The sequence below is a fragment of the Eretmochelys imbricata genome, chromosome 17 (genome assembly GCF_965152235.1).
Source record: "Eretmochelys imbricata isolate rEreImb1 chromosome 17, rEreImb1.hap1, whole genome shotgun sequence".
Taxonomy (NCBI): Eukaryota; Metazoa; Chordata; order Testudines; family Cheloniidae; genus Eretmochelys; species Eretmochelys imbricata.
Window position 1 is genome coordinate 16,579,172 of NC_135588.1, and position 13,831 is coordinate 16,593,002.

The 13,831-nt window shown below is 41.9% G+C and overlaps 1 protein-coding gene across 1 annotated transcript; it reads left to right on the forward strand.

Annotated features, from left to right (window-relative positions):
• Window positions 1–408: 408 nt before the first annotated feature.
• RFC2 (replication factor C subunit 2) lies at window positions 409–13,342 on the forward strand. Its single transcript, XM_077836633.1, is given in 12 exon segments — window positions 409–516; window positions 518–657; window positions 3,373–3,442; window positions 4,567–4,608; window positions 5,034–5,140; window positions 6,354–6,455; window positions 7,124–7,224; window positions 9,343–9,500; window positions 9,873–9,938; window positions 10,604–10,684; window positions 11,956–12,069; window positions 13,004–13,342. Coding segments are annotated over 12 exon segments (1,200 nt in total). The 3' UTR covers window positions 13,115–13,342.
• The last annotated feature ends 489 nt before the right edge of the window (window positions 13,343–13,831 follow it).

Below are 13,831 nucleotides of genomic sequence, written 5' to 3' on the forward strand. Positions count from 1 at the left end.
CTCCCACCTACTCGAACATCAGCTCAACCCTCTAGCTCATGCTCCCACCCAAGGGGTGAGACCAGAATCTAGGAGTCCCGGTTTTCAGTCCTCTGCCCCTGGCATGAGCATGGAACCCAGGAGTCCCGGCTCCCAGTCCCCACTGGGTGGAAAATAGGACCCAGGAGTCCCGGCTCCCAGCCCCCCCCCCCGCGGTGGAAATAGGACCTACGAGAGCTCCCCAGCACCCCCCGCGGTGGAAAACAGGACCCAGGAGTCCCGGCTCCCAGCCCCCCCGCGGTGGAAATAGGACCCAGGAGTCCCGGCTCCCCAGCCCGTGCTCTGTCCCTCAGGTCCCCCCATGGAGGTATCCGGGAGTCCCCATGCCGGGGGTGGGGGGGTGAACACGGAGCTGCCTCTAGGCTGCCAATGGAGACCCGGGCAGGAGGCCGCGCAGCCCCGGCCGGGCGCCGCCTCTTTTCAGGCGGCCCCTGGCTCCGCGGCCCGGCGGTGACAGGGCGAGGGGGCGGCGCTACGGCCGGCGGGCGGGAGGGAGCGGCAGGCCGGCATGGACGCGGAGATGGCGGAGGCTGAGCGGCCTGGGCCGCGAGCCGGGGAGCAGCGGGGAGCGGCCGAGGCCCCTGGCGCCTCCGGCAGCGCCCACTATGAGCTGCCCTGGTGAGAGCCGGGCCGGGGCTAGTGCGGGGGGCGGGGGCTGTAGGGCGGGCCTGGGCCTGGCGCTGTGTGTGTTGGGGGGGGGATCTGGGGGGTTGGGGGGGAGGAAGAGCTGGGGTCTCCTGGCAGCTGGGGCCCCTTGAGGGAACTGGGGGATCCCCTGCCCCCCTCCCCAGCTGCAGTAAGGAGGGAGGGAGATGCCAGCTATTGATGGGGGGGGTTCCCCGGGGGATCCCCTTAGCTGGGGGTGCAGCCCCATCAAGCTCAATATCCTGTAACACTTCCTGAGGGCCCATCACCCTCGTGTGCTCTGGGGGCGTCCCGCCGCCTGCAGAACCGCCCTGACATGCAGCTGGCTCTGGGGTGGGGAGAGGCAGCTAACCCCAGCATTGCTGCACAGCGAGCCGATGCAGCGTCGGCAGGACATCCGTGCACTCTAAGGACAGGATCGTGGGCTTGTTAATGTCCGTGCAGAGTAAAGGGGAGCTTGGTTCCTAGGGTCTGGACCTGAAGCCCCACAGTGCATGGAACTGAAGCCTGAAAGAGCAGCATCCTTGGTGTAATGAGCTGGCCGCTATGCAAACACCACTACCTGCTATTAGCGAGCACTAGCTAAAATTGTTAGTGGCTGTTGGTCCACTTCACTAGCAGATGTAATGGCTCTGCACTTGTGGCTTCCATGGGAATATACATTTTGCTCTCTTATCTCTGGTTTGTGTAGCCCAATATCAGCCGTAACTGATGCTTCTGAGAAAAGGATGCTAGGCACAGTTATAAAAGGCCCATAGCCAGACGTGCAACAGCATAGATAGAGTGGATGATTCCTTTTTGCCCTCACAAGTACTCTTCAGACATGGTCATTAATTATTCTTGTAATTTGCATAGCTGCACAAGTTATTAAGGTCATAAAATGATCAAGTCCCAAGCTGTCCTGCAGCTTACCATGTAGAAGTCCATGTCTGGTGCTACCATTTGAGAGTTCAGTTTTGTTGTCACATGTGATTTGCTGATGGACCTGGTATCTCTAAAGCAGTCACATAACTGCAAGGTTTTACGTACATGGCCATAAACTGTTGCAGTGAAACAAGTGTATTACTCCTTGGATATTATTCCTGGTCAAATTCCAACTTGCATAATTACGTTATTTTCCTATACCTAAAATGTTGTATAGCAAACAGTTGTTGCATTCCATCCTAGAAAGTGGATAAAGGAATCTGTTTATCCTTTGCATATCATTTAAAAGGACATCATCAACTCAAAATCAAGTCAGTTTGATAAATAATTAAAAGTTTCAGGTACTACACCTGCCCATATGTCCCTTTGCAGTTTTTAAATGGTTCTGTTTTGTGAAAAAACAAACAAACATCCAAATAGCATAACAGACAACAGTGTGGTCTAGTGGGTAGGTCACTGAATTGGGTGACCTGAACGAGTCACTTAATGTGTTCCCCTCCTGCCTTGCCTATTTACATTTTAAACTCTCTGGGGTAGGCACTGTCTCTTACTGTGTGTTAGTACAGGGCCTAACACAATGGGACCCTGAACTTAGTGAGGCCTCTAAGTACTATTGTAATACAGATCATGACAATAAAGAGGGTAAACTGAAACTGACAGTGTGCTGTCATATGCACAAAGTAAACAAACTGAAAGATAAAAATCTCTAATGTTTTCCTACTCTAACAATCGTAGGTGCTGTACTTGCGGCAGTAATGATTTTTTTAAATACTTAGTGTGAGGGCATTGGGATTTGTTTGTTCTAAGATGATGGTGCTCTTCTAAGTATGCAGGTGCTTTCGAATCCTTGGGAGGAGGAGTGCCATATAAGTGTAGGCCATTAAACTGTGCTGTCATTCTGCATGACTGTAGAACCAAAATGATTTCCCAGATATTTATCCTGAGTTCTGTTAGCACAGTATGGTGTCTTGCTGTGGTATAAACTAGGCAAAATGAGGACATGCTCAGATGGCCCTGATCCTACAAATGGCTATGCAGGGCCTGTGCAGAGTCCCATTGACTTCGGCAGGGCTCTTTGCGGGTGCAGCAGTCTGCCCAAATGCAATCATTTGTGGGATCAGGGCACAAGTAAGTATGAAAATGGGTGTGGGGAAACAGCAATTAGATTGTTACTCGGCATAGGATTACAGGTCACATTGCATTGGTATATAATGTTTATTTAGAATCCAGCATTTTTTAATTATCTGAAGGCTGTAAACCCTAATCCTGCAATTGATAGTGTTCAGTGCAGCAGTTCAGCATTATGCTATCAGTTGCAGGGTTGGGGAGGCCTAAGTGTCATGTATGCAAATCAGTGTACAGCAGTTAAATAAATTTCTCATCATCCTTCTTTGTCCTTTACAAAAAATCAATCAGATTATAATGATGAAATAAACAGTCATTTGGTAAGATAATTTACTGTGAAGGAATACAGTCACAGGATCAGCATCTCCTCCCTTTGCATTTAGCAGCATCAAAAGCTTATCAAATGGCTGTGTTCTAATATATTGACATATTTAAAATATTTATTGAATGTTTGCTCTTAACCACGTGAGCAATTTGCATGTAATTTTCCTTTGAAAATGTCAGAAATCCTCCTTAAGAAATTTAGACATTGACTTCAAACATTTCCAATTATTTTATACTAATTAAATCTGTTTTGATTAGTGTAAAACATGAGCTAAATTAGATACGTCTAATGTTTTGGGATTTATTTTTAAATAGGGTTGAAAAATACAGACCTATGAAGCTATCTGAAATAGTTGGGAATGAAGACACTGTGAGCAGACTGGAGGTGTGTACTTAGCTTGTTATAACAAAAACAAATTGTTGTCCTGTATTTATTTTGTATGTATTGTTTTACCACACAATTCTGCTTAGAAACCCCAATTCAGGAAAACATTGAAGTCAAGTTTAAATCCCTCTATTCAGGAAAGCACTTAAACAGGTGTTTTTGCCTTCAGTGGGATTTAAGCCTGTACTTAAGAGTAAAGCATGTGCTCAAGTGTTATCCTCTTCAGTAAGGATGCTTTCCTGAATCAAGGTCTAAGTTTATTCATTTAAACTTACTATCAATTTGTCCAGTTTTGGGGTGGTTCAGAAAATTAAATTAGTGTCCAGCATGTTAATTAAGCATGTTAATTGTAATCATCACTAAACATAGTTTGCATTACAACTAATTTTATGTTGTATCTTCCTACAGATATATTTGTTGTTTTTCTAGAGTCTTAAGTTAGGTGAAAAATATTTTCATTGTAGTCATCCTAGCAAACTAGTTTGTAACAGAAACATTTACTAATGTTGTGGTCATACAAAGTTATATTCAGTTTTGTATACATAAATATATTCAACTTCTTTAAATTGCACTATTTTATGATGTGTGTGTACTTGCAATTTGGAATGACCATTTTAACAGCCTCCTTGGGGGTTACTCTACAAGGAAGTGTTTAATGGTTAGAATGTGGGACTGGTAGTCAGTATTCCAGAGTTCAATTCCCAGATTTGCTAGTGACTTATCACAATGTTGTTGTTGTTGTTGTTGTTTTAATGGATGGAAGGAAAATGCAAGGATGCTAAAAACCTCAGGTTAGATGAACCGTTTTAAGTACGACAGGACTCTGCACACACAAAGGATTCATATAAATGATCAAGTAAGGAAACCTGAAGTAAGTCAGCTGAAGAAGAGCTCTGTGAAGCTCAAAAGTTTGTATCTTCCACAAACAGAAGATATTGAAAGATATTGCCTTACTTACTGTCTCTCTCAAGTAAGAAATATGAAAATGATAAGGTGGGGTAAAAATTAAAGTAAGAGGGGAGGAAGTGAATGAGGAGTTTTTCATTCCAATTATGAAAAATGGTAGTATGTAGGAATTACTCTCCAAGTTTTTCTGGCCAAATAATCACTCATTCTTTTCCTAGGTTTTTGCAAGGGAGGGAAATGTACCAAATATTATAATTGCTGTAAGTATTTTTGTGTTGCACCATATTTCTGCTTGCTGTATTTTTGTTCTCTATTGGTGGTGTCAGTTCAGGATGGTAAACAGGCTCTCTCTAGATTTGCATAGGTCCATGAGTCTGTTGGTAAGGGTGATCTTAATTGTACAGCCAAAGATCAGTATTTTTGTTTAATCTGTAATTGTCCCAGATACACCCCCTCATGCTCCAGGGAATAAACCTGTTGGGGGGTTAGGTTTTGTCCCATAATTCCAGGGTTTCTTGCACTCTTCTCTGAAGCATCTTTTTGAAGCAGGATATTAGATTACATGGACTCCTCATATGAGTCTGTATAGGAATTCCTATGTTTCTGTTACTGCTAACAGAACACAGTAGCTAGACAGTGCAACTCACTTTAATGGTATAATACTTAAAACTCATTGTATTCAAAGGGTCCTCCAGGAACTGGTAAAACAACCAGTATCTTATGTTTGGCTCGTGCACTGCTTGGTCCTGCATTAAAGGATGCTGTTCTGGAGCTGAATGCTTCAAATGACAGGTGTGTATGAGAACTCCGTAACTAAGTTTCAAATTAAGGAAGAAATGCAACAAACTTCAAATGTTTTTACTTGAAATCTACTATGATTGTTAGATTAATGATAGTAAGGTTTCCAATATTTGCTTCTCAGTCTCTTCCTGCCTCCCTCCCTCCACAAAAGACTTAGGTGATCTTCGATGTTTTAAGGTATCTTGTAGACATTATCCACTTTCTGTTTTGCGAACTTCATAAATATTAATGGAATGTTTCAGAGTGACAGCCGTGTTAGTCTGTATTCGCAAAAAGAAAAGGAGTACTTGTGGCACCTTAGAGACTAACCAGTTTATTTGAGCATAAGCTTTCATGAGCTACAGCTCACGATGAAGTGATGCATCCGATGAAGTGAGCTGTAGCTCACGAAAGCTTATGCTCAAATAAATTGGTTAGTCTCTAAGGTGCCACAAGTACTCCTTTTCTTATTAATGGAATGGAATTGTTAAACATATGCAGATTATTAGGAGCTATGTAATCTGTAATTTCTGTCCATAACTTCTCAAATTTATCCTAAAGAGCTCTCCTCCTTCTGTTGTGTTCGTAAAGTTTCATTAACATTTAAAGGAAAATAATTTTATTTATCTAGTTGACAGAGGAAAGATTATTTGAGTTTAGGTATATAGGTGGTAGGAACCTCAAATACTAAAGATTGCTTTGTGGTGAAAGCTTATGGGCAGGAGAACTGGGTTATATTCCTGATTTTGCTAGAGACTTCCTTTTTGATCTTAAGTAAGTCACTTAATTTCTCCCTATGTCATTGCCCTGGTTCGCAAGGGTGTTTTAAGGCTTGCTTTGTGCATAAGGGCTTGCCGCACCACTGATTACTTTCAGGCTCTAAGTGGTTTGAGAACCTATGCTGGAAGAGTGCCTGTATTGTTCTGTCTTTATTGTTAACTTCAGTTACTGAGTAACTGTAGAACCCTAAATTTTGTAACTCGAAACTGAACATTGAAGGATAATAAAATGTTTGCTCTTATTTTCCCCAAAACTATTCTATTCTATTCTAACTAAACTATTCCAAATAGTTTCCAAAACTATTTACTAGATACAGTTCCCTTCAAATGTAAATAGCGTCCATTTTGTGTTAATGGAATGTAATTTGTTGCACTTCTTTCTTTAAATTGATGTGAAATACAAACTGGTCTGAGTGATCACTGAATGAATAAGATTATTGTTTCAGGGGCATCGATGTTGTGAGAAACAAAATCAAAATGTTTGCTCAGCAGAAGGTCACACTTCCCAAAGGTCGGCATAAGATAATCATCCTGGATGAAGCAGACAGGTACACTATGTTTCTTCTGATCACAAATAACCCCTCAGAAGTGTTCTGCCTCCATGTTCTGCATAACTTGCATAAAATGTAAGGCTTCTGTTATAAACCTATTTCAAGTTTAAGGTATTTTGCTAGCCTCTCAGAAGTAATTTAGTTGTGAACAGATCTCCATTTAACAGCACTCTTATCAGACGCTCTTCCAACAGAGGCTGCTGCATTTCAGAGATGTTTAGTATCTGAGAGAAGCACTTTAGGATTTGATGGGATGTAAAATAGTATCCAATTTACAGGCTATTTCTAAGCTCTCATTTGAAAAAGGGGTGGCTGATATAGCATACATCGTCCTATAGTAGATAATTCTGTTTTAGCTTTACTGGATGAAAAGATTTCTACATGTGCATCTACACCTAGAGATCATTCTTTCAAATGTGGATGGTTTGGTTTTAATTGGGTAATTTGTATAGACTATTCAGAGATGGTATGTATTGTGTGGTGACTTGTAAGTTTCTGGATAAAGCTACTTAGCTTCCTAGTTGCCTCGCCAGAAGATCAAATAATTCACAAGGCAGTAGCTAATATAAATAGAAACTCTGAAGGCGGTATAAACATTTATTAGACTGCAGCTGGATGTTAGATAGTGAAGGGCAAAAGCCAACCTAACTTTTTTTTTTCTCCAGCATGACAGATGGAGCACAGCAAGCATTGCGAAGAACCATGGAAATTTATTCCAAAACAACTCGCTTTGCACTTGCATGCAATGCCTCAGATAAAATCATAGGTAAAAGAAAGCTACTAGTCTCTGTATGCACTTTTATTACACATCTTCCATGTTTACAGTTAGCTTCCTGCCGCTGTTACAGTATGTGATGGTAGGGCTCCAAGATTGGAGCTCCCAAAGTCTCCTAGGTAAAGCTGTAGGGTAAACTTTCTTTAATCATCTGCCTTTGCTTGTACTTTCTTTGTAGAAGATTTTGGAGTTTGAGGCAAATCTTGGTAAGTTCAGTAAAGCCAAACTTTTCAAGTTTAAATAAAGGTGGCCTGATTTTCATAGATGGGTGAGCATCTGCCTGCACAGCACAAGGTGTCGGTGCTCATCACCCCTCTTGAAAAATCTAGCTGCCTACAAGCACCCATGTTCACAAAAATAAGCACCTTCCACTGGAGTAAACTCTCTGACCAGCTATTCTGTAGTTAAGGAGGAGAAAACTTAGCACAGACACATACAAACTATATCAGAAGTTAGATGATCTAAGTAAAATGTTTTATCCCATTGTTTGGCTCCCTCTAAATATACTTAAAGTTGCAAGGTTATGTTAACTACTGTTGCGTGGTGGACCATACAAGGTGCTGTCAAATTGTTCTGATCATAGGAGCAGGTAAAAGTCTAGATTGATAAAATAAGGGTGTTTTTTATTTTGGACACTGTCACAGGAGGAGGTGTCCTAACAGTGAGTGAACCCTGACTGTTCTGGAGGTTAGCTCCTCCCAGTCTGATGCCCCTTTCTGCTGCTTGTTCACACACCGTACCACCTCTCTCTCCGTGACTTGGCCCTTCAGCCAAGTTGTGTAGTCCTCCCTTTCTGGGGTATCAAAGTCCCACTGGACAACTGTCCTTGGCAGTCTTCAGCTCCACTGCCTGGTCTGTGCCACTTCCCCAGTGGCTGGTAGGGAACCCAGGCCTGCCCACTACTCCAGGTTCCAGCCCAGGGATCCTACAACCAGCAGCCAACATCTGCACAGTCCCAAACCTGGCTACTGTTTCGCTGGGCTGCACCTACTTTCTCTCTATCAGCCTCTTTTTCCACTCTCCTCTGGGTACACACTTCCTTCAGGGCTTCTGTTCTCCTCCTGGTTTCCTCCTTTCCCTCTCAACAGCTAGAGAGTGACTGCTCTATGCTGCAGCCCATCTCTGCTGCCAGCTTCCTGCCTTTTTCATAGCCTCACCTGTTCCTTCTCAGCTGAGCTTTATTTCCAACTGGGGAGGGGGATTTGCTTATCCAGCCTAATTCCCCTCAGGTGTACCCTATCCAGTTAATTGGCCCCCTTCTCTGCCTCATTAACCCTTTTAAGGCTGGTATGGAGTGAACACCCAATCACAGTTACATTTCAGAACCAAATTTGGCCTTCATATTAGCTTGCCGGAGACCTGGCCTTTGGTCTCAGTTGAAGAGCTCTATGGCCAGAATGTAAGGGTATGTCTACACTGCACAAGAACGAAAACTCTGCAGCATCAAGTCTCAGCATCAAGCTCAATGGACTTGGGCTCATGCTATGGGGCCAAAAACACCATCTATACTGCTAAATATACCTGTGGCAGGTGGGGGTGCAGTCAGACGTGCCAAACCTGCGAAAAAAATGCAGAAATTGGGCTTGTTTTCGGCTTAATTGGCTTGTGAGTTGCTTGTTGGCTAGTTTTTGGGTTACAGCTTGTTGCTTTTTTTTGATGGGCTCCTGGCAAGGGGGGGCAACCAGGAGCAAGGGGAGGAGAATCAGGGGTGCACAGCTGGCCCACCACAGTCTCAGATTGCACACCGGGGATCTCTAGTCACACAGAGTGTTGTGGCTCTTAGGGCTTGGCTTGTTTTGACCCTGTTTTGAAATGGGATTATCTTAATTTTTAGTTTATTGTGAAAGGCGGGGTGCTTATTTACCACGTGAAAGTTAGCAACTGTGTGTGCAGTATACGTCCACTACACACCACCATAAGTAGTGTGCATTGTAAACATGCCCTCAGAGTGGACTATGACAGTGAAACTATTCCATATAAAAGGAAATCAGATTACAGGGTGATGCAGAAATTTCACAGATGCCTTCTCCCAAGCTGAAAAAAGTAATCTTGGGTGGATACTTAAGCAGAGAACAAGATGTGTGTGTGTCTCTCTCTCTCTCTCTCTAGAGCCAATTCAGTCCCGCTGTGCAGTGCTGCGCTACACCAAGCTGACAGATGCTCAGATCCTTGCAAGGTTAATGAAGATCGTTGAGAGAGAGAATGTACAATACACAGATGATGGACTGGAAGCTATTATCTTCACAGCACAAGGAGATATGAGACAGGTATTAAAACAAACCCAGCAAAAGAAAGGTCTTCTTACTGAAGTACAAAGCCTGGGGTTGTGGCCTTACAGGCTTTAAGTTGTGGGAAGTAAAGGGGAGATTACATGATCTGCAGTATTCCAGTAACTAAACTGTATGGGTTTGCTGAATTCTGAAATGTCTAGTCACTCGACCCTGCATCAATGGAAATTGAATGCTGACCTGTAGCTGGAGGAAGTAAAATCTTCACAGCTCTTAGAGTTTGTGCTGTTGATTTGTGGGAATGCTTGATATGGCAGCAGTTCCGGAAAAGTCTCTGGTTGAGTCTGAGGAGGGGAGCCAGAGGTAGAGCTTTTCAGATAGTAACAGAAACATTAATTTTACTCTTTACAGGCACTAAACAACTTGCAGTCCACCTGTTCTGGATTTGGCTTTATTAACAGTGAGAATGTGTTTAAGGTTAGTAAAAGTTCTTATAGCAAGATGTGATTGCTCAGTATTTGCACTGTAATGGGAACATACATAAACACGTTTTCTTCCTAGTTTTCAGTATCTGGCATCGTTCCCACACAAAAAATACTTGAAGTCTGTCAGCTCAACTATATCAGACATTGTTTAGGACACGTAGAAGTTTGACGTTGCTTTGTCAATTCCCAAGCAGTATTATGTCTTGAACAAGATTGCTACGTTAAACATAAGAGATGCATGTCCCTTATGAAAAGACTGACACAAAGTAAGAGGTTTTCCCTTTAATGCTGGAGAAAGAATGCATCTGACTGTAAACTGACACAGCTGAGACCCATTGTCTGTATAGCAAATAATGAATCTTAATAGGACTGCTGTGAAATTCAGTGATAGTAACTGTTAATGCCTAGTATGTTGGGTGCTTTGTACTCAGTGATATAAAGTCTGACTTAATGTTGGGTGAGTAATTACATTACCAGCTAAGTTAGTCACTTAAAAATAAAATGTGTGGTGAACAGCCTGTATTATAGGGCTTTCTCAGATATAGCATTTAAACTATCAACTATATAGAAGACTATTAAAATTATTCAGGGTATTTGGGTGTAGGAGGGAATATGTGCATTGATGTTTTCTAAAATTCTAATTTCTCTTTGGTATAGGTGTGTGATGAGCCACACCCTCTGCTAGTGAAGGAAATGATACAGCACTGTGTGAATGCAAATATTGATGAAGCATACAAGGTATGTATTTTTGTCTTTTCAGACACTTTCTCAACAGAATGCTTGCTTTTCAGAAGATTTTAGTTTACCTTACTTTCCATCGAAAACAAAAGTAAAACTATACAAATGCAGATAAATTCATGAATATAAACCTTTTTCATGTAAGAAATCTTAATACGTAGAAATCCTGATAGCATGTATATTTCTACACTGAGGCATCTTTGTGATTGACTGGATCTAAATGTCTGAATACAAGTGACACCACATTAAGTGACACACTTTTAATTCACACACACAAAGCTCCACTTCTCAAAAATTTAGTAGGCAAGACAAGATAAGGTCTAGTATCACTACCTGTATTTTCAAAGAACATACTACAGAGCCGTTACTGGTGTATTTTGATAAATGGAAAAAATCTGTTGCCAAGATAAACAAAATACATCTTAAGCACTATCCTTGCTTTCAGTCTTCACTTGCAACTCATTCATAATTATGTGAATTATTTACTGGAGAGGATGAATGAGGTTCTGATATTTTACTCTAAACAGGCCCTTCTGACATCCACATGAGGTTCTCCCCCACCTCCCAACTCTTTGGTGCCATTTTTAATTTATACCTCTCTGCTGTTGTCCACTTGCAAAGGAAAACTTGTGTTCATTATAGAATCCCACCAATACTATTTTGTAATATGGCTGGTGGAAAAAGGTTTTGGTCTAAACAACATGTCTGTTCTCTGCTGGCCTCTGAAACAGCTCAATCCCAAACCTGGATTATTCTAATGGCACTATGAAGGGTACCAGGGAACTTGAGGGATTTCAATATAGACTGTTTACCTTATGGTGGCAGATGTAGCTACTGTGTAACAATACTGGATATAAATATTACGGCAGTAGCAGCACCAGGAGCAAATGTGTGCGCTCAGATCACTGAACAGGAAACTTGTAGTTGTTCTGGTAAAAGATGTTAAATACAGCAATAAAATATCAATTTATTAGTTTATAAATTGGAGACCATTGATCCTGGCTCCATAAATTTGCAGCTTGCTTCAGATGTAATTATGTCTAAGGTGAAAAAAAGTAACGACCAAAACAAGTACGAATGGAGTGTCACTTTGGCACAAAACTTCTTGCTAGCACAGGATGGAGATTAAACCTGTTGCTTTAACATTAAAGAACTATATGCAGTTTCACCATGTGGGAAATGATTCATATACAAAAATGAGTACAAACTTGATCCACATAACTTAATTTTCCTGGGGGGAAAAAAGTTAACATTTATTTTCTCCTGCACAGATTCTTGCCCACTTGTGGCGGCTTGGGTACTCACCAGAAGATATAGTTGGCAATATCTTCAGAGTGTGTAAAACCTTCCAGATGCCGGAGTATCTGAAATTGGAGTTCATCAAGGTTAGTGCTAGCCTCATTATCACATTCGTCTTTAAAAAAACAAAAAATGATTCCTATTAAAGGGGCAGCCTCAGTTTGTTCTCCAAGAATTGCTAGTTCTTAGTACAAAAGGTATCTAAACCTCTCACTGCGTTTCCCCTCCATAAACTTTTCATAAGAACTGTGAGAGTTTATTAACACTTTAACAGTAAACTCCCATGCAAGCTCAAGGTGCTATATCATTTTAATTAGACTTAGTCATAATATAATCCTATTCAGATAATGAACAAACTCAGCTGGCCACTAAATCAAAGCTTCAAATAATCATTTCAGCCCTTGGCCCTGGAACGTACGTTCTTATTTCCCCTAAAACTCTGTCAAAATAAATGGCTTTTGTAGCATGGCCAGATGGTCATCAAGTCTGAGTTATTTCAGTAGCTTACTAAAGGCTAAATGGTACTGAGTTCTAATTTGACATGTGATAATCATTGTACGTATTGGAATCAGACCCCTTAGGGTTAAATCCTGCCCTCAGATACAGGCATAGTGCTTCCTTGAAGGAAAACGGGAGAGATATGCTTGCACCACAGAGCAGTATTTGACCTGATCTATCACAAAGTTGTTGTATTACCCTAACGTGGCTGGCTTCAAGAAGAAATCAGCCCTACGCTTGTTGACAACTTAATTTTTCCTTCAGCTCAGGTAGCTTGAGGGCAGCATCTTTGGAGCGGACGGGCAAGCTCTATTCCATATGGTGTATATGTAATTCATTAATGTCTGGGGACTCTGTACAGTGTGTGCTATCACAGGACAAAGTAGACAACGCAAACTACTCTTGCTGCTGGGGGAAAAAGTACAAGTCAGTCTTCCACGAAAACTGCCTCGCTTTGCTGTAGAAATGTAGACAAAGCAACAGAAAAAGCTAAGGTTTGACACCTAATATTTGTATTGCCAGGAAATTGGATATACTCACATGAAGATAGCAGAAGGGGTGAATTCTCTCTTGCAGATGGCTGGACTGCTTGCCAGGCTCTGTCAGAAGACGGCTGCTCCTGCAGAAAGTTAAATGGAGTATTTTACTGGACTGCAATTACAGCCTTGATTCTGGAAGTATGAGGTTACAGTGTTTAAGGCCAGCAGCTATCTGCATACTAGAACCTTGTGTATATAGTAAATTCTGAATTCAGTGAACTTATTCTCTGTTCTTGCTGAACCTGAAAATGAAAGCCAGCATTTGTTTTTAAATTACTTTGTACTTTTTTTTAGGCCAAATAAACTTAAAATCCACTGAGAACGGTTGTGTCTGTGGTGTAAAAGTGGTGGGGTAGGACTGGATAGTACAGATGATTAGCAATAGAATTAAACCCCCTTGTCCTGGTCTGCCTTTTGAAATCGTTCATGGCTGTACTGACCAGAAGTTAACAGCCCATGGCTGTTCAGTGACCTGTGAAATGAAATGGTGTCAGTCTCATTCCTAGTGGACAGATGTATCCATCAAACAACCGATCGTGACTGGAGATCTCAGTGAAGCCAAAGATGAAATGGGCTGTGGAAAATGACCTACCCTTTTGCGCACAGGTGATTTCACTAGGTTCGTGTTGAGGTGTATTGAGCAGGATCTGAGCTATACCTGTGCTGTGAATAACAGGGAAACCATCCAGTAGGCACCTTTAATACAACTAACAAAATGTGTGGTATAATAAAGCGCAGAGGTAGTCGATGTGACACCTTCCCTTGGATACTGCCTTTGGAACCTTTGAAAATGGAAGTACTGTGTCAGTAT